The 19,957-nt window shown below is 54.1% G+C and overlaps 6 protein-coding genes across 6 annotated transcripts; 4 read left to right on the top strand and 2 right to left on the bottom strand.

Moving 5' to 3' along the window:
- Positions 1 to 72: 72 nt before the first annotated feature.
- BKA67DRAFT_533702 (uncharacterized protein) lies at positions 73 to 2,585 on the bottom strand (the record flags this gene model as incomplete). Its single annotated transcript, XM_046099742.1, has 2 exons — positions 73 to 510; positions 540 to 2,585. 2 exons carry the CDS (start codon positions 2,583 to 2,585, stop codon positions 73 to 75), a joined length of 2,484 nt encoding a protein of 827 aa, XP_045962789.1.
- Positions 2,586 to 2,949: 364 nt separating this feature from the next.
- On the top strand, positions 2,950 to 4,705 carry BKA67DRAFT_656741 (uncharacterized protein; the record flags this gene model as incomplete). Its single annotated transcript, XM_046106998.1, has 2 exons — positions 2,950 to 3,384; positions 3,536 to 4,705. The coding sequence occupies 2 exons, from the start codon at positions 2,950 to 2,952 to the stop codon at positions 4,703 to 4,705; spliced, it is 1,605 nt and encodes a 534-aa protein (XP_045962788.1).
- Positions 4,706 to 5,511: 806 nt separating this feature from the next.
- Positions 5,512 to 9,230, top strand: BKA67DRAFT_217038 (uncharacterized protein). The gene has a single exon (XM_046095539.1). It carries the CDS (start codon positions 5,645 to 5,647, stop codon positions 9,011 to 9,013), a length of 3,369 nt encoding a protein of 1,122 aa, XP_045962787.1. The 5' UTR covers positions 5,512 to 5,644; the 3' UTR covers positions 9,014 to 9,230.
- Positions 9,231 to 9,447: 217 nt separating this feature from the next.
- BKA67DRAFT_533699 (uncharacterized protein) lies at positions 9,448 to 10,836 on the top strand (the record flags this gene model as incomplete). Its single annotated transcript, XM_046099741.1, has 1 exon — positions 9,448 to 10,836. The coding sequence occupies one exon, from the start codon at positions 9,448 to 9,450 to the stop codon at positions 10,834 to 10,836; it is 1,389 nt and encodes a 462-aa protein (XP_045962786.1).
- A 280-nt stretch (positions 10,837 to 11,116) lies between these two features.
- On the bottom strand, positions 11,117 to 11,897 carry BKA67DRAFT_656738 (uncharacterized protein; the record flags this gene model as incomplete). Its single annotated transcript, XM_046106997.1, has 2 exons — positions 11,117 to 11,503; positions 11,709 to 11,897. The coding sequence occupies 2 exons, from the start codon at positions 11,895 to 11,897 to the stop codon at positions 11,117 to 11,119; spliced, it is 576 nt and encodes a 191-aa protein (XP_045962785.1).
- A 6,048-nt stretch (positions 11,898 to 17,945) lies between these two features.
- Positions 17,946 to 19,063, top strand: BKA67DRAFT_216935 (uncharacterized protein). Its single transcript, XM_046095537.1, has one exon. The coding sequence runs from the start codon at positions 18,190 to 18,192 to the stop codon at positions 18,898 to 18,900; it is 711 nt and encodes a 236-aa protein (XP_045962784.1). The 5' UTR covers positions 17,946 to 18,189; the 3' UTR covers positions 18,901 to 19,063.
- The last annotated feature ends 894 nt before the right edge of the window (positions 19,064 to 19,957 follow it).

The raw sequence follows: 19,957 nt of genomic DNA, 5'->3' as shown, positions 1-19,957 counted from the left end.
TCGTCGGGATCGCGAATAAGTCGCTATGACGTAGTTCGTTAACTACCCGATGCTATTAGCCACCACCGAATATTAAGCCTTCTGGTATGTAGGTACTGGACAGCTTGTTCTCAGTGCCATATGCATCGGCACCCTTAGCCTGGTCGCCAACGCTGCCTGTGCTTTGCGGGGAATGAATGTCAGATCTTCAGGTCGGAGCGTCTCTCTCCACTCGCTGCCCTCGTCGGGGGATGATTCCATTCCAGCACTTGTGTAGATGGCGGTGAACGCGCCAAGGCCGAGCTTGACACCTTGTTCTTGCAGCGCACTGGAATCAAACAGACCAGCAGGGTTGCCCGTGAGACAAACCGGCTGATTTGATATGAGGTCGACCGGATTCAGCATGAATTCGTCGGGGAAGAGCACCTGTTGGTGCATATAGGCACGGAGGAGCACCGTGTTGACGGCCTCTAGCTCAGACTCGTCGAGTTGGGTATGGAAGACCTCCTCGTCGTGGTCGAGAGGTTCCAGCTGGACACATTGTTCCAAGGCGACGATACCTTTTCTGATTTCCTCACAGTTCCGCCTACAGAGGGTAAGTGTTTTGTTTGACAGCTTATGTGCTCGTTTTGTCCTTTCCAAGTGCCATGGTGGACCCATTCTGTCTGCCATAGCCCCAGTACCACCCATATCAGCCCGTTGCCAATCTGCTGTCGCGCGACGCCTCCGGTGCAGTCGTGGATAAGTCCCCGGACCGTTCTATAACAATCGGGCGACTTCAAGAGACCGAGCTCTTCAAGCCGGTCTTCATTTATCTGGAGAGTTGTGGAGATGTTGGCGCGGATGATCGATGCCATGCGGATCAGGATGCGTTTTGCCTTGACGGTGAGGTCTTGACGGTCCAAGAATATGATCGCGCAGAGGCATGCGAGCTGAAAGCTCCGACCCGGATTAAAGAGCCAACCGTCGTGGAACTTGTTGTCCATGAACATCTGTACAACCCTCCCGAGTGGCGTTCGGGTCCACTGCCGGTTTAGAGCCCTTTTGACGCAGCCAAGAGCCTTCATGCGACGAAACATCTCGTTGAGCCAAAGAGGACAGACTTGAGTCAGATATGGAACTGGGACTAATGTCAGGGGGCAGGAGCTCCAGTGCTGCACAAGCCTGTATGCGAAATACATTAGCTCCCCCTCGACGGGTCTCTTTGGTAGATCTGGTACAGCTACGTGGCTAGAGTCTGGCACAAAGTACTTGATACCTGGGGTGCCAGAGACATCTGCCCAAGCGTCCTCCCACTGAAGCTCTGACTTTGATAGAAGGATCAACGAATCGATGCAGTGCGTGGAGTCTTGGTGGAAGGCCAATGCGACCTTGGCACCGGGGGATGCTATATGTGTAACGCGCGCACTCAGGACAACGGGAAAGGAGTGGTCGACGCAGATGACCTTGGGATAGTGTTCGGCTTGGAGAACCTTGTCCACCTCGTCGGGAGGCGAACACCTATCCAAAGCCATGGGGACCAGGCCACGCATGCCGTTCGGAATTGAGCCATTGGGCCATATAATTCTGGACAAGGGTTCTTGCAACCATCTCGCCACAAACTCTTGGTTCAGGAACACGAGTACGCAGGGAGCTGGTGTCTGCTCTACGGCAGTTCTGGCCACCGCTCCCGCGTCTCTAGACTCAGCCCACCCGCGGAAGTCGGGCTCGAGGGCATCTACCAGGGCCCTCAGGAACTCTTCTGGGGTTTCACCTGGCAGCTCTATCTTAGGTGCAGTATATGCGGGTATATCCGCAATAGCCAGCACGGCAGCCACGGAAAGGAAATGCTCGAAGGTTTCGTAAGTGTCCGTCGCCTCGTGGGATGCTAGGGTGACGATTGTAATATCGGGCGCGGACAGTTGTCGACTGAGATGCTTGTTAAGCGTAGCAAGATATTTGATGAACAGGCCTACCAGGATTTCGCCGCTGGCAGTGGGGACTGTCTCCAAGTCAATGAAGAATACCAACGGGACCGAGGGGAACGTCGTGTTATTGCCCGTCAACGCATCGATAAGGCCCAGCTCAAATTCCTCGTAGTAAGTGAGCTTGAGTGTATTGCTCATGTCATCAGAATCTTGGTGGAATGCAAACTCCTTTTGTTCGCTTCGATAGTCTACCGATTTCTCAAAGACACGCTGCAGCTCTCGCGCTTGATATAAAATACGCTGGACGTATGCACCACGTGCCTGGGGCCAATTGCTCTTGAGCGTTGCCCAGAGCCGCGGGACGAACTGAGTGCTTTTGCATGTGCCAGATGGGGATACAACATGAAGAACGTGAAAGCCATTTTTGGCCTTGTTATCGAACTCGTTCTTGATTTGAGGAACGAGGGATGATGTGAAGTTGGGGGCTGAGAAGATCGATCGCCCTGAGCATGTGCGAACCCGCTTCGGGTGAGGTTGGTCACGACCCGAAACCTGATGCATATCGGGCTCGGGATAAGCGTGGTGATAACCAGAGGTGTGATGGGTACTGGGTTCTGGGTTCGGATTCATTCCGATGGGATTAGGTGATGAGGAGGGACCCCGTGAATGATCGGATGGTCGATGTGATGATGGTTGCATGATTGCAGGCAATTTGTTGTTTGCTGGTGATGAATGTGTTGTGATGTAAAACAAATGGTGTTAAAAGATTGAAAAAAGGAAAAATTGAGCCCTAGAGTTCAAAAGCATCTGGGCTCTAATTTCGCCAGATTCTTGATAGAACCACCAAAAGAACCATAGTATTCCATATCTACACCAGTATAACGTCAAATTCCTATAATTCATAGCTAATAACAATCGAATTAAAGGTCTTCCAAAGTTTGCCCATAGCTAGCTTGACAAACAACCTCACACCAATGCAAAGCTGTCTCATATTTTTCTAACGCCACCACGAACAAAATTACGTCCGATTTCATTATTACTGGCGTTATTGCCTAACATCGCAATGCAACCCAACAGGCATTCCAACAAGCGCCCCGCGGAGTCTTCGTATTCCGCAGGCTCTGCGCAAGCTGGCAAACGCCAACGGACCCAGGACGACCTGGTCAGCAGGTCCCTCCAGGCAACTGACAACGATGACAGCCTAGTTTTCGAGCGCGATCGAAAATGCCAGAGTGCTATCCAGTACGCAGGAGATCCAATCACGATAACGCAAGTGGAAAAGCTGCTAGAATCATATAAAAGCTCAGTCTCCGCCCACAAAGAATGGATGCGAAATAACCGACCTCCTGTCGACCTTGGTCAGCTTTTAAACATGCTTCCTAAGGATCCTACAGAGTTTGGTGAGGAGTATAGCGCCGAGGATGAAGCGAGGCTTCAAGAAGAATGGAAAAATGATCCACTCACACCATACCGACTCGGCCAGAGCTTAGATGCAAAGGTAAGCGTTTTGGACATGTTCCCCGTTCCGCACCCCGTTCTCTTCTGGTTCCTCGTTCTATTCCTCGCTTGTTCCTGGTTCCCCGATCTCGTACCATATTTCCCTCTTCAATCTCGAAAGGCTTGGTAAGCTAACTTGGGGTTTAAAACAGATGACGAATCTGTGGAAGATACCACAACGACTCTGGCCGGGAACCTTCGCCGACAACATCATCAGCGATCGCTACTACCTGGCCTTTGAACCAGAACCGGGGCATAAGATAAAGGTCAACGGCCAAGAAGTGCCTCATCCAAACTGGAGCGGCCAGTTTTGTGATGCGCTGTCGGACCTCCTCGGTCACCCACTCTGGCTGGAAAGTCTTGAAACCCTGACATTAAGCATCCAATATGCCGTCATATGTCGTACCGGGGATCAGCGCAAGGACCAGTGGCCGCAGTGGAATGCCACTGACTCCAAATTCTTGGATACATTCATGTCTGTCACCTCCCAACAGCAGGATGGCAGTCGTTCCATCGTTGATCTCCACGCTGTAACAAGACAGCGAAGTGGTGATGTGCCCTCCGTCATGTCCAGGCTGTTCCTCGAGATCGAGCGTCTTGCATACAAGGGCCAGGTACTCACGGAGGATGAGGCGACCGGCCCATACAAGGTTCGCATTGCTGATCTCAAAAATCTAGCCACTGCCCTCGATAGGGTTAGCAGCCTTGGCTACGCGATATTCCTGCCTGTGCAGTTTCATAGCAGTGTGCTGAAGGGCGTCAGGGGACAGAACGAGACACCAGTGCGCAACGACCTAGCGAGTTGTCGTCGCTCGGTATTGCTGGACATCAAGAGGTCAGAGATCAAAGCCCAGAAATCTGCTGGCTTGTTCGCTGACCCGAGTCCTCTTTCTCGTTCCCAAGTCCCAGCCCTGTCTGCCTCGCAATTACTTTGCCCTCTTCCTCGCGACCAATTGTCAGCCAGCCCTGTTTCAACACAGCAGTTCCCACAGGCGCAGTTCGTAGTACCGCAACACTCCGCAGCACATGTACAAGGAACACCCGGGACAGCAACCGGTCTAGCAGCACATCCGTTCATGACCAAGGCGTCAAAGGTCGGTACAAAGACCAACCCGCCTGTTGGGCTAAGAGTGCAAGGCGAAAATTCATTTTCTGTCCCACAGCCTCCCATATTCAAAGCGTCCATGGCTGCTCAAACAGCACTAGTCCTGGATACTTTCAAACCAGGTGTCGACGAAGATATTGCTGATATGCTTGAAGATCACCTATACCCGGACACGGGTCGTAGTCGCAGGGCGTCGCGTGAGAAAATAGTCTTGTAATACATTAGTACTTTCCTATCCATGACCTTGTCTTACAGATTCGACGTGATACAACGAACTTGCTTGCTCGAGTACTCATCGCAGCGATTGGACAGAATAACCCACTACATGCTACGCACTACAACGCTCCACCATAGCTGCTGCACTTTAATCGACGTACACTCTAGACTCCCTGAATTTGCTTCTCAATCGCTGTCATGTAAGACGCCCGCATAGGATATTTGCGCGCATCCCACCAGAGTACGAATTAACTTTAAAGTTTTTCGTATTTTCTTTTTTTATCCTACACTCTTATCTACGACGCCCAATTGCATTTTTCAACTGCGCGGCCCATTATATATGCGGCCCACTGTATTCTCAATGGCTCTCACACGAAGCTGCAAGACCCACTATAAACACGGCCCACTGTATTCTCAATGGCTTCTAACACACATCTGCAAGACCCACTGTAAACACGGCCCACTGTATTCTCAATGGCTCTCATACACAGCTGCAAGACCCACTATAAACACGGCCCACTGTATTCTCAATGCTCTCACACAAAGCTGCAAGACCCACTGTGAAAACGGCCCACTGAAAACGCGGCCCACTGTATTCTCAATGGCTCTCAACACACATCTGCAAGACCCACTGTAAACACGGCCCACTGTATTCTCAATGGCTCTCACACACAGCTGCAAGACCCACTATAAACACGGCCCACTGTATTCTCAATGGCTCTCACACACAGCTGCGAGACCCACTGTGAACACGGCCCACTGAAAATGCGGCCCACTGTATTCTGAATTGCTCTGCACTAGCGCTTTGCCATATTTTTGATATGATATAACCGGCCTGTTTGATCTTCATGCAACGATGTCCCTTAACTCGTACTACTTATAATTATTTAGACATGGCAGGAAGTCGAATAATGCTTACAAGGAATCATCAGAGAACATCATGGCGGCAGCATTTGCATTCCTGCAACGGAACCTGCCCAGGACAAACACCTACCCCACATGGATAGCCGCTGCCGATAGCAAGATCAAAGAGGTCAAAAAGGCCTTGGACGACAACCAGGAGGATATCAAGGACACAGCGACGAAACTGGCCTACCATGCCGACGATGGCGCCATCACAAACAATGCGTTGGACATCCGGAGCATGAAGACCACGCTCGACGACCTGCAGAAGGACAGGGAAAGATTGAGCCACGACGTCAAGAGCCGCTTCGACGAGCTGAGCTCGGTCATCGACGCCCAGCCCACCTTTCTCCGGGACAGTCTTCAGAGGCTGAAGGCAAGCAAGGTTGCCGAACTCCTACACCACTTCCTGGAGGTCTTCCACACGCTAGACCTGGTCCGAGATCTCTCGGACACGCACAAGCAGGGCTTGTTCCATGTCGAGGTTGAGCTGCTCAAGGGGGAGCGAGACAAGCTGAAGCTGCAGATCGACAACGGCCTGCGACAAGCCTCTCAGGACGTCATGTCGAGAGAGATACACGACGAGCTACTGAGCCGATGCTCAACCCACGAGAGCCATGTCGAGTCCCTCAAGCAGCAGATGCGCGACGACGAATCCGCTCGCGACAAGCGGGAGCAGACGGCCCAAGCTGCCACGCGCAAGCTCAGAGGCCAGCTGGCCCTCTACAAGGAGAAGGCAGACAAGTTCGAGAGGGATCTGAACCAGCAGCGTCAGGACTTCGACGGTGCACTCGACACCAAGGAGCGGATGATCGACGACTTGAGCCACACGTTGGAGGCGATGGGCAAGTCAGACAAGGACAACGAGGAGCTCCACGAACAGACGGTCAGGGAGCTCGTCGAGCAACAGACGAGCTTGACGAGAAAGCTTCAGCGGAGAGACAGGTCCATCCGCTCCCTGAAGGAGACTGCCTCCCGACTGGGCCAGAACTGCGAGGCAGACCTCGCGGCGCTCAGGTCAGATTACGACGCCCTCAAGGAGCAGGCCTCGGCGGCCGAATCCGATATCATGGCGAGGGATGCAGAGCTCGAGCGGTTCCACAGGGACGCGGAGGAGTTCGACAAACAGCGCGAAGAGTCGGAGAAGGCACAATACGAGGCCAGCAGGATGTTGGCAGAGGCGACTGCGCGCGAAAGGGACTGGCTGTCGGAAATCGAACAACTGAACATCCAGCTACAGCACGAGCGAAGAAAGGCCATCGACGCTACGGCGGCCAAGAACGAGGCCGTCGCCGAGTTCAATAACCTCCACACCACCCACCAAGAGTTGAAAAACTCCAGCGCGGTTATCAAGGTGTCCCTGACCATCCTTGAGCGCAGACACGGTGAACTGGCAAGCGAGAGGGACGCTGCTAACCAAGCCCGCATCTGCGGGGAGCTCGATCTCGTCCGGGCTGCTGGCGAGCGTGACATCTCGAGGGCCCAGAGAGACCGACTGCAGACACAGATCGGCAGCGTAAGGAACGAGCTCTCCGAAGTCGAGGGGGCACGGGATGCTCTCGCGAGTGCGAACAAGGCGCTCCAAGTGGACATCAACGCCTTTGAGGAGGAACGAGCCTCGCTCCTCCGCGAGAATGTGAAATCCCGCAGAGAATGCCGCAGCATCTCAGACACATCCTCAGAGCTGGTCCTCAACACTCTGATGCTCAGGTCAAGGTGTAATCTGTTGGGCCGCCACATCCTCGCCGTCAGGAAGCAGCTCGCGGCCGAACGAGCGGCTGCCAGCACGCTCAGGGATGTCTCGGCCCGTCGCTTTGGCATCATCACCGATGTCGAACTCGAACGCGACGAGAAAATCGCCTGCCTCCGGGGCATGACCACCGACCGCGATACGTGGCAGCGACGATGTCACGATCATTTGACCCAACTCATCTATCACGAAGGAGAACATTTGGATCTGTCGGACGAGAACGAGAAGCTTCTGCAAGCGGTTGCAGGGCTCGGGGAGGCCTACGAACATCTCGACCAATCCACCACCGCCCTCCAGCAGGCCAATGCTCATCGCATCTCGGCTCTGCAGATGGGTGTTGATCAGCTCACCATGGACCAACAAACCCAATGCAACCAACGCAATGCGGACCAGGCTAGTATCGCCTCCCTCGAGGACAGAATACGAGGCGGAATAGACACCGCCCGAACCACAGTCGAGGAGCTAAAGAAACAGATGCATGCACAGATAGCCACTAGCCAAGCAGCTATGGAAGGCCTCAAGCAGCGCTTGTGGGAACAGATGAATGCTGACAAAGCAGCACTGGAAGAACTCGAGAAGCGCCTGCATGACCAGACGGCCACTAGCCAAGCGGCAATGGAAGACCTCAAGAAGCGGTCGCAGGAACAGATGACTACTGACCAGGCAGCAATTGGGGCGCTCGAGAAGCGCTTGCAGGGCCTCGACAAACAGATGCAGGGCCAAAAGCTCGCAGAACAAGCCACGATAGACGGTCTGCACCAGAAGATGCAGGATCAAGAATTAGTCAACATAGCCACGGCCCAGAGACTGGAGCAGAAGTGTCGCGAGTCTCGCACGAGCCTCGACGTAGCCAAGGCTGCCATGGCTCGGTACTTATCCGTCACCAGCGACCCGCCGCAGGTCTGTGAAGATCACATATCCTCGAGGTTCTTAGAGTCTATAACAGCCTCGCCATTGATTCAATCGTCGAGAGACGTGCCTCAGGTCTGGGTCGTCGCAGTGCCATGGCTAGCTCCAGCAGAAACGCGCAGATGCGCCACCAGTTCGCAGCCAGGAGCGTTGAACCTACTGACGCAACTGTACCATCGCGTCGCTGCCGGACACCTCGAAGTAAGTACCTTTCATATCCTCGAGCTGGCGATGGCGGAGTGCAACAAGGTTGCGCAGTCCATCTCCGCCGGCGCTCTCTGCCTGATCCTCCAGACCGCGAGAACGCGGTTCCCCACGGAAACTGGCCATCTTCCCCACGAGCTGTTCCTCATCGGCCTCCTGCATCTTGGCCACCTCGTCCAGAAGAACTGGGCACGTTCCTTCCCAGAGGTTGAGAAGTATCAAGAGTTCCTCCGGCACCGCTCGCCGTGGCACCATATCGGCAGCCCCACCGTTGCCGACGACTTGACATCTCTCCAGAAGCTCGTCCGAGACAACGGGCTGATGGACGAAAAAGCCCTGCTCGGCCTGCTCCGAGTGTCGGACGACGTAGTCGCTATCGACCTCGCGCGGCGCACCATCCGCCTCGTAAGCAGGCGGCGCTGCGAGTTCTGGGATGGGACCGGGCGCATAGTTGGGCCAGAGGGCCACGAGAACATCCTGATCCCCATCACGTCCGGAAAGGATCTTCTCTGGTGGATTAAGAACGGCCGCCTGGTAGCATAGCTTCGTATAGTCTAATCCCAGCTCCTGTCTGGGTCCCCCCCCCCCTCGCCACGTCTTTCCTATGCCACCGTGACGCCCTGTGACTAGTCTAGCCCCAGGCAGCCCATTTCTCGACTGTTGTAGCCCATCCCCAAGCCCGACGCCATTCCGCAGCTTCAAGGCTCAATTCGTGCCGCGCGACGGCGCCTCCGCGACATGTCGAGCCGGGGCCCATGCGTCGGACGCACATGCTGGGGCCTCCGGGGCGGGCAACTACGACATCGCGCCTTCCTGCAGGCGTGTCGAAAACACGCATGCGTCACATGGCGTGACGACACCTCGAAGCCCCGACGCTTTTTGGCACATCCGGCCCTGGCCCTGGCAAGAGAAAAAAAAAAAAAAAAAAAAGGCCCTTTGTTATCTTCTCAAACGCGACCATACCGGGGCTGGCAAACATGGCACAGCCGAAGACTATGCCGACACCGCTTGATCCGTCGGAGTTCCCCCTCATGACAGGCGCCCGACTGCAAATGTGGGAGGCCCTCGAGCAGAACGACAACTACTACGAGCTGCTGCTCGCGATCAACCAGCACGCAACTGTCCTGGAGGACAGCTCGAGGTTCATAAGCGGCACCAGGCCCGCCGGTCGCATCATCAGGCGCGACCGAAGCTGCCGTCGTCGCATGGCGATCCTGCTGTGCAGCATCCCCAGGACGCTCGTGGGGAGCGTCATCCGAGGCACGGTCGCCTACGACTTTTTGGCCTCCAACGAGCCATCGCCGGAGCATTATTCCGACACAGGTGCCGGCACATATGTGGCCGGCATCGCCGTCCGAGGTCGCGGTGGGATGTTCCTCAACATCGAGGAGATCGAGAAGATCGTCGAGCTGCTCCTCCGGTACTGCCAGTGCTACGACAGATACAAAGCCCACGGCGGGTCCCCCGTTTCGGCGAGTGACAAGGTCGATCATGCCTGGGCCCGCACGGTCGACCACGCATGGGGCAGAAGACCCAGCAAGGAGCCGGAAAAGACACGCTTCATCAAGTCCGACCATGGCTACAGCTCCACCAAATGCCTCATCAAGAGCTTCAAATCCCGGTGCGACCCGCACCGCAAGGACAAGAGGTCTGCGTATATATACCAGAAGCAGAGCCCCCTGATGGTGGGATGCTCCAACGGCCTCTCCGAGAGGATGCCCGAGCACGACCCGGAGAGCTCCAGTCGTCTGGGCTCCACCACGCCCACATGGGCGCTGCTGCTCTGCCTTATCAAGGTCGGGCTCAACCTCGTCCCAGAGGTCGTCGTGGTCCCCATGATACATATCTGGGAGCCCGACGACCTGCCTGCCTCGGAGGTCTTGGGATCGGCCCTCGCCAGCTCGTACTGCTTCCAGGACGGGTTCAATATCATCGCTGGTGGTGGTCAGCAGTTCACCAAGGACGCAGACGATCCTTGTCTGTCGGCTTCCAAGAAGGAAGTTTGCCACACCAACAGTTTCCTCCTGGACAACTGCGCCGCCGTCGTCCGGGAGCTCAATCGCAGGGCTCAGTACGTCGCCGATGCTCGCACCGTCGCCAAGTTCCCTGAACAGGAAGTCTTCGTCAACCCCATGCACGAGCTATCCCTTGAGGCCCAGAAGCTCAAGCTGGACATGTATAAGCTGTCTGACAAGTGTCGACAGGCGGGCGAGCTCAGATCGGAGCTCGAACGCATCGTCGATCACGAGTATGAGGCGGTGGAGATACTGGGAACCACCAAGAAAGTTCTTGATCTGCTATTGGGCAGAGATGATGAACCCGACGTCGACGACGAAGAGCCGATCGTGGAACAGATAGCAATATGACCTGTTGCCGTCCAATGCGTGTCTTCTTGTGGCCTGGGTTTTCTGGCACGTGTGACGTCTCTTCGCTAGGCCATGTATATGCCCTCGACGCGGTGTTCTTCGACGTGCCTCTCCTACTCTCCGTGCTCGCAGAACATATCATCACCTCCATTGCAACCTCACTGCCACCGCCACACTCCCTATCGTTGTACACCACCAAGTGATCCGCCCCCCCCAAATCCCACATCTTGACCCACCACCACACCTGCGGAGACAAACAACCTCACGCATTTGTGAAGTCTCAAAAAATATCAGACCCCTTCCTCCTCCCTTCACCCGGCGGCAAACGGCGACATTTTCCGAGGATGCCAGTCTCGATAGCATATTTTCCCTTTTTCTTATTCGTCTCGACAGCTTGCCCATCTTCGGCTAGAGCGAGCCCTGATGCGAGGTCCAGGGCTGCAGCGCCCCACATCGAAGTCGGGCCTCGTCGCCATTCAAGTTCCAACGCTCTTTTCGCAGCGACCTCTCGTCCGGCAGCAGCGTAATGGATATGTCTGCGCTTGCCGGTGGAGCTGAAACGTCCACGGGGCCCAGACGGAGGGAACATCAAGACGGCGCGGCATCTCGCCGGCGGTTGTCTTTGCGCAGGCAGCATCCCAGACGTTTCTGATCTGCAGAGCGTCGTCTGTGAGTGTCACCCGAACCGTGGCCCGCGCGTAGATGGCGGACGGCATCCTTCTACCATGACAGACCGGTCCTGCGACGGGCTCATGCCAGCCTCAAGTCGGCAGACTGAAATCATACCAATGCCGCGCGGAGACGACAGCCCGCAGCACAACCAAGGCAGCCGTCTTGAAGTGACAAGAGGTATCCTACGGAACTGATCACACCGCCTGTCTGGCGCTTCCAAAGGCCTCTTCCTCGTCATAAGTAGCTAGTACAATCGCAGGTGACCAAGTAAAGTCTCCCACAGCACCCTTCGGTTTTCCGCGGCTCAATCGAAGCTCGCTCTGAGGGATCGTGCCCACACCGCCGGTGGCCATGGCACCTATGATAGCCTGCTGCAAGGCTTTAGTCATCGTTTCCTTTGGCGCAAAACCTCACCAAGATGACGTGTAAGGTGTTTGGGGCAGCAAATGGCGAAGCCTGGGTACTGTGTGGCCCTGGCTGTATCTGCGCACGTCGACTATGGCCACTCACCGACTGTAGCTACCCGCCGACTCTGTCTGCGGACCCGATATAGCTGCATATCGTGGCCAGTAAGTGCCCAGAAGTGCCCAGAACAAGCTCTCTCGTACAGAGCGCTTCTTCGGAGCTCACTGCCATGTCGCCTTGGTGCAGGGGTGTGTGGCTAGCGTGCGGAGGAGCGTGTGACTCCAGCCAAGTCGACGCATGGATTGCGTCGTAGCGAGAAGACGACCATATAACGCCTGGGGCCGAGGATGAACACTGGTTTCCAAGACGAGAGTGTTAACTTATTGCTACGCAGGGTTAATAACACGTGCAGTTACATCAGGTTACCGGTCCGAGATAGCCTAGCGGTAATACTATACTAATCCAACTGTCCAGCAGAGCGGACATAGACACCTCGGTCGACATGTGTGGCAGACTATCATGGTATCCGTGTCCCGGGGACGATGCCGCAGCCATAGTGGCTATGGACGAGCTGTACGATCTGGATGAGTGAGGGGCGATGCTCCAATTCATTCTCTGTCCCCTCGCTCTTCAGATTACATCATCGCCACACACTTGCATTTGAACAACGATCCATCTATACCGTGTCTCATCACCCACCGTGAGCATCTTCCGCCGTGATCCGCTTCCACGTTCGGCGTGTTCTCATAACCGCCCGAACATGTGAATCTGATGCTCAATCTCGTACCAATACTCAAGGGAACTCGCAACGCCCAACATTGTGTCGTCACGCATCTTTCGGGGGTCTCGCGAGACATCATGCCGGCTCCACACGGCCAGCTAGAACATCCCCGGCATCTATGTATGTGAACAACCCGAGAATCTTCGGTACATCTACGCTCGGTTTTTATTTGCACTGCCGTAGATGGTGTGGTTGGTGTCGAAACTATCCCCATGCGATGTCCGTCTGATTCCAGAGCCTAAGAAGACAGTGCACGTCGGATCATCCACACCGAATGTGCTGTCAAGCTTTTCAGCGCCCGGAAAGTATGACCCTCCAAACCGACTGTCGCCACCCACACCGAGAGAGTAGATATGAATGCTCTCCCAGGCAGACAGCGTTGTAGAAATGAGGTCCTCGGAAAGCTTATCTGTATGGGCTTGTGAAGGCTAAGCTGGGCGATAGAAGTATTGGCGATACGGTCTTCAAGATTGTTGTTTTACCATTTGTCTTATTCCACGTCGAGGCTTGCAGGCAAACGACTGTGTACGAATGGGAGTTCCCGGGGCCATGTTCGCCTTGATCTCCTGTACGAGGCCGCTCCAACACAATTTAGACGAAATGCCATGGATTCTGCATCGACTGCAACTACACGACGGCGTCGATAGGCATTCACACTTGAGCCTGAGATCGTGCACGTTGCGCACGCCTGACACTCGGAACTACAGGAGACGCGCACAAAATCTTTGGCCTCGGGGTTGAGAATACATCGTCTTCGACGAGCGAATGCGTCGCCATTGACAAACAAGACCATGACGGCCAGAATATCCGGGTTTACTTGAAGGAGACACTCGAGACGTGCGTAAGAGGTGGTCGAGCAGGTTCGCAATTTCGGCGGTCCTTATCATCTCGTCACCGTCATTGAAGATTCGTCTACCAGTGAGATGAACGTTCTGGTGCGCGATGCTCCCGGTAAGCTCGGAGCGCCGGCACACCGCGGAGAAGTGACCTTTTCCGTCTTGGCAGGTGGTCGGCAAACAGGACGACACATGCAAGCGTTCCCAGTCAAAAGACAAAGCAAGGAGCACCACGCCAAGAACGAGCCCCGTGGCGGCACCAACGTCCCGGGCGAGAGCACGACCGCTTTTGACAAGAGCATAGCCATCAAGCGACGCAAGAATCGTCGTCCTATACCAATACCTCAGCTCTGATATCATCAGATCTGGAGGGTCGATCCACCATGGGTCGTGCCCAAGACGGGCCCCGTGCCATGCCAGACTTACGGCCTGTGATCAAATCATGGCTTGCGGGCGTCTATGAAATGTTTGAACTGTTCTCATCGAGATCTTAGCGGCATCTTCACCCCTCTTGTGAAGTTGGTCGGAGGATGACACAAAACTGGCTTTGATCTGCTTCGTTGCAAATGGCCAGAATCCAAAAGAGTCGCAAGGGGAGACTCGCCTGTCGACGGTCATACTCGCCTACCCCTGTCGCGAACCGCCAGCAACGACCCGGCAGTCCCTGTGTGGAGTTTTCACGTTACGTTTCTCAGAATATATTGTCCATTGCACGCTCGCGACCAACTTTGAGGAGAATAGCAAGACAATCTCTATCAAACACACTCGTTTCGGCTATGATTCTTGACCCCGAGCTTCGACATCAATGATCAAAGTGAAGCAGTCTTGCCAGTCCGCGTGGTCGCCAGCCTGCGCTGCGCCAGGCCCACTAGGCAGTATCGGCCCCACGGGACGTGCTGCTTACTACATGCTCCTAGACAGGCATCGGATGCCCCAGGTAAGTATCCACCTGGGGCAATCACTTTAGGTGGTCTGTTGGTATACACTCGATCGGCATACCTATCTTTTGATCTCCAACTGTGCTACATGTCCAACAGAGCGTTACGCCACATTGATCGGTGCCGTGTGGCACCTGCGTCAGCACTTGCGTCCTAGCTGGGTCTGTGGCGAGGTCGGCCTGGAGCGTGGCTTGATCACACAGCTCTGCATGGACATTCGATGGGATGCCTAGCATTCGCGGAGAATTCGGCCATAAGTCCAGTTCTGGTGCAAAGCTAGGCGGCTGTGACCATCATTTTGTGTTGGGGGCTGGACTTGTTCTGACTGATATGTCAAGGAATAGGGGTACATCACGCCCCGGTCAGGCGTCGGGGCCCGTCCGTCAACTTCACCCCGAACTCGATCCCGACTTGAACTTTGGAAAGTTACTCCGAGTGAAGCCTGCCAGCTGCCTCTTTTCCGCCCGAGCTCACTGGTGGCAACCGAAGACTAGTGGGGTGTAATATGGTATGGAGGGTCAGAGAGGGGCAACGGGACAGGTACCAGATCGATTGCATGGGTGTTTTTCCGCGACGTAAAGCTCCGAGCCGCTTGTACCTTCCCTTCGGAAGAAATAGTCCCACTGCCTTTCTCGAGGCCTGATACCATAGTAAACTTCGTGTCGAACCTCACAGCACTGCACACTAGGGCCATGTCAACGATGTGCACTAACAACGGGACTTGACCGTCGGAGAGCTGGAGAACTTGTGGTTCGACACGTCCAACCAGCCAGCCACCATACCAAGACGAAGCTCGTCGGCAGTGTTCTGGCAAGCTTGCCGCAAGCGATAGGCCCAAAATTGTGCGGCCTCGGGGGGTTACCGCCTTTGCTGTCATATGTTTCCTTGTGATTGTCGATAAAGGTCAACCTGCCAAAAAACTATACCATGATGTTTGCAGAGATCCGTGGAGTATCTCTCGGTCCAGTGTCGCACCTCTAAATCGCAACCGCTGATAGATACGTGACGCGGATGGCCTATCGAGGGTTTTTATGTTATGGACATCCTCTATCCTTGGTGAAGGCTGCCTGGATGGGCTGTCCTAGATGGGCTAGAAACTGTATTAAAATAATATTCTAACCTATTGTTCTCTTTCCATTGCCGTACTATATTTTTATTTTCTGCTTTTACCGTAACCGGGGGCGCCGTCTTCTTTTATAATAAATTGATCACCACGCTTTAGCTAAGGCTTAACAACGGGGTTAAGTATTTGGTCGATATGAGCTTTTATAGTAATTATTGTTAGCGTCGTGCTAAATCAATTCACTTTTAAAGTTGTATCTTATATCGTATTTTACCCATTAGTGTGCCACACCTATAAATGGGCCACCTGTGGAATGGCTTCTCCATTCAATTCTTTCCGTACAGCGTGGGCGACAAATAGATCTATTCAGCGCTATCGTACGAAGGAGAAGAAGGGATTCTTCCCTTTCGTACGTGGTCTATAGATAAGGGTCTGGGGTTCACCCGTACGGCTGCTGGCTGCCGACAGGCACATCGTGTGGCTGTGGTGGCTTACTGCCAGCACGCCGGTGACTACCTATACTACGTAGTCAACCGTCGTACGAGACCGCGAATAATATATTCCAACACCACCCTTGCTGGAGAGATCGCGTTTTAGTAGGCCTAATACCTTGTAAGTAGTCTGAATTAACCATTAAAATGCTTAAATGCTATATCCTTACATATATTCGATATAATTCAAACCTTGGACATTTTGAGATCTCTGCGTATAGCATATTATCGAATATATCGAACCAGGACCACTGTCTTGTCCCCTTGGTTATAAGCCTCGCGACGAACTCGCTGGTTCACCCGCGGACTGATCACTGAGAAATAGTATTAATCAGCGACAACGAGCCATTCTCGTTGTCTTCCGAATGCACTGCTGCAAAAACCAACAACTTAACTGTGCAAGAAGTGAAAAGCATGACCCAGGAGACTATCTGCAAGTTCCATCCTTTAGACCTTGTAATGATCAGACCGCGAACAACTCCGACAAATGTCGTACGACCCACTCAGCCCCCCCCCCCTTGCTGTAATAGTACAGCCAACACTCACTACTTCAATATACGCAGAATCTTTTTTTAATATTTTCCGACCAGTTTTGGTCTGGATATAAGCCTTCGAAATTCAAAGCTTTTATATGAAGATGGAGGGTGGCCTATTAATGGGTGTGGTCCACTAAGGGGTAAATAACGTTGGCTCCCCAAGCGTGGCATCGGAACTGGTCCTCTATCGTTAGTATAGCACGGCGTTGGTTATAATCAGGCCATTGGCGTTTACCCGGTTTTACGAATAACCTTATGTTTGCCCTCTGGCCCGAAAGACAAGTGAGCTTCGTCGCTAAACCGGATATCTTCCTGATGCTCTGGTTCAGGTCGCCGTTACAAGTCTTTTATAACAGCGCGTATACAGGCTGTAGCGTAAGCTTCATATACACACGCTATACACTTCCTCTAATCTTTGTCGCCTAAAGCTCGTTATACCGTACGCCAAGAACCATTGAAATCAACCCCGGCGGTAGTAGGGAGGTTAATCCACGGGAGCTTCCGGGCTTCGAAACCCGTATCGTAAAGGAGCTTTTCAATTTTATCAACGTCGTCGCTCAAGAGCAGTTTTGGACGGTCACGAGGCTCGCCGACAAAGTTGCCATAGTAAAGAGTCCGTAGGTCATCGTTTAGTATACGGCGGCCACTACATTCCGGAACTCCGTAATATTTAAATAGCCGGCGATTCGAATATTATTTGCCCTCGTCGTCTAAAAACGTTCTAGTAGCCTTGATCGCCGACTTGGTCGGCGTGTTATGATGTTTTCCACTGATATGCTGTTCAATTGGTGCCACAGTAAGTGATGAGTGGTGAGTGGTGAGTGGTGAGTGGTGAGTGGTGAAGGATATGGTGTGGTGTAGTGTGGTGGGGGGGGGGGGGGGGGGGGGTTTCCGCCATGCTTAGTGCACATGCTGCGAAAGCACCCATACAAAGTTTCGTGCGCATACAGTCTCCCTTCTTACCAAACGATGTTTTGTCGCAAACATCGCCAGTGCAAGGTCGGACAGAAGAACGCCCAACTGGCTCATCTGGTTCTCGACTTGTTCCGTTATCATACCGAGGAAGCGTCGTAGCGACCATGGCCGACAGGGCTGCGTGATGATTGACCAGATGGAGATCATGGCAAGGCATCATGTCCGACATGATCACAACAGACGTCGAAGCCAAACGCCGTGATTGCCGACTTGTTTGCGAAAGTTCCTGTTGGCTCGGATTTGAAATGCGGCATGCTCAGCTCGCCTGGCCGCGACTCTGGGGACGGGACGTCGCGCTTCATGCTCTGACAATCGTGGTCTTGGTTGGATCTGTTGGATCGGTCGCCTGAAAGCCAACCATCGAACCTCCAGCTATGGATAGCAACAACAAAGCGGAAGGGGCGTGCCAGCTGACCTGAAGGATGAGCACCATGTCGCGGCGTGTACAGATTAGTCTGCTGGGAATAGCCCTCAAACCAGCGCATGGTGTTGCCAGGACACCCGAAAGAGGGTCGGCGGAGTATCTCGGTATGCATTTAGCATGTCGACGATGATGGGATGTTCTTGCGTTTTCTTTCTCTCCCTTCTTTTTTTTTTTTTTTTGCTGCGCCTCGCGCCATTGTCGTTGCTCCAGCGTTCAACTTGGAGGGCCGCGCATGCGCCGAGAAGCATACCAAGTGGGCAGCGTGGTTCTGGTCGAGGTCAACGAATGTGCGATGCGATCGTCCAACGAGCACTTACAGACCCGTGCTCCTTGTCTCTGTTCTCGGCGGTGCCAACTGCTCTATGCCGCCACGTGTGTCACGGGATGCATTGACGGATTCCTGTTACCCGCGCGTTCGTGGAGAAGGACGCCGAGAGACGGCATGGCTCTTGTCGTGGTCCAACCTAGTCTAGGAGATTGCGATGCGATTCGTCTGACCATTACTTATAGACACATGCTCCTCGCTCCCCGTTCTCGGCAGCCCCCAATTGCCCCCATGATACCACCAGGCCGATCACCAAGTCTTGTGGACGACCAGCCGACCTGCCTACAGAAACGGTTTGCAGCGATCCCAAAGTCCCCAAGAGCCACGAGGTCGACGTCGGTCCGAGGTGAACGGGATCAAGCACGCAAAACATTCGTGCATGACACGTCTAGAACTTGGACGGGCAGAACGGTTGCGGTTCCTTCTAGCCGCTGCGCCGAGTGGTTTATCTACTCATCTGCGACATGCGAAGGTCTGCGCTCTCACTGCGGCGGTGAAATCGTGTCGGTGCAATTGCCTATGATTCGGAAAGCACCCACCCTACCACCCAAAATTGTTAGGGTACTTTTGCGAAAAGCACCCATAGAAGCTTTGTATACCGCACCCACCGACCGTTAGGGTGCTTTTGGAGATCACATACTAATTTAGCACGGGTGCATTCGGAAAAGCACCCGCCAAGGATTTAGTATAGCGCCCACGCCAATTGTATGGGTGCTTTTGGGTTGCCTGTACCCAACCAAGACTGCCTCGAAAATGCTTCGGGAAGACAACCGCGAAGTGTGCGCCACCAATGAATGCAGTCCGGTACTGGATGGCAGGCTGAGAGCCGCGCAGGGGAGCCAACAGCATGTAGCGATGAGTTTTGCATCGGTCGTTTCCAGGCGGCGGGACTGGCTCTGAGCGACTCACCCCCCACGGCGCCTTGACCACGGTGTTCCCAGGACATGGCGCGAGACAAGATATGGCGACCATGGTTCTCAACACTTCAACGCCTCCAGGAAGCAGACTTGGCAATCGGACTCTCGATTCAGGAATCTTGGTTCATATCGTTCTCCATGCGTGCATCGGCGCTGACATGCCGCAATGCCGAATTGGGTGCTCCGCAACAAGTGCAGCGTAGTCCCCTTGCTGGGATTCCTCACCAAATCCCAAAAGCACCCATGCTACCGGCCAAATTTGGTTGGGTGCTTTTCGCAAAAGCACCCAACGCATGTTGTGTGGAGCACCTACTTAACATGGGGGTGCTTTTGAACCGCCATAGTAAATTGTGTGGGTGCTTTTGGTCTGGCACCTGTATAAAACTTGTATGCGGGGTAGTAGGCAAAGCACCCATACTGAACCTAGGCACGCACATACTTCAAATGGTACATCTACGTCGGGTTCGATTGAAGCACGCACCTGAACCTCCCGTGGCGAGTAGATTCGTAATGAGAGTCGAATGCGCCGTCCCACGAACTCATCCCAACGTAGGGGTTTTGGTGCGTCGAGCTGGACGGGGGTGAAGGCTCGGCCATGGTGCGAGCATGTTTGCCAGTCAAGTATGGGTGCGATCATTCTGCAATGTAGAGATTCTCAAGGCGAATTGAACGCACTATCCTACAAGTCGTTGCGACACATCGGATTACTGGCGCATCGAGCTGGACAAGCGGCATGCAGGGCGAATGGCTCGCAAGTA

This window comes from Truncatella angustata, assembly GCF_020726525.1.
Source record: "Truncatella angustata strain MPI-SDFR-AT-0073 chromosome Unknown BKA67scaffold_2, whole genome shotgun sequence".
Lineage (NCBI taxonomy): Eukaryota > Fungi > Ascomycota > Sordariomycetes > Amphisphaeriales > Sporocadaceae > Truncatella > Truncatella angustata.
This window is presented reverse-complemented; position numbering and strand designations above follow the sequence as displayed.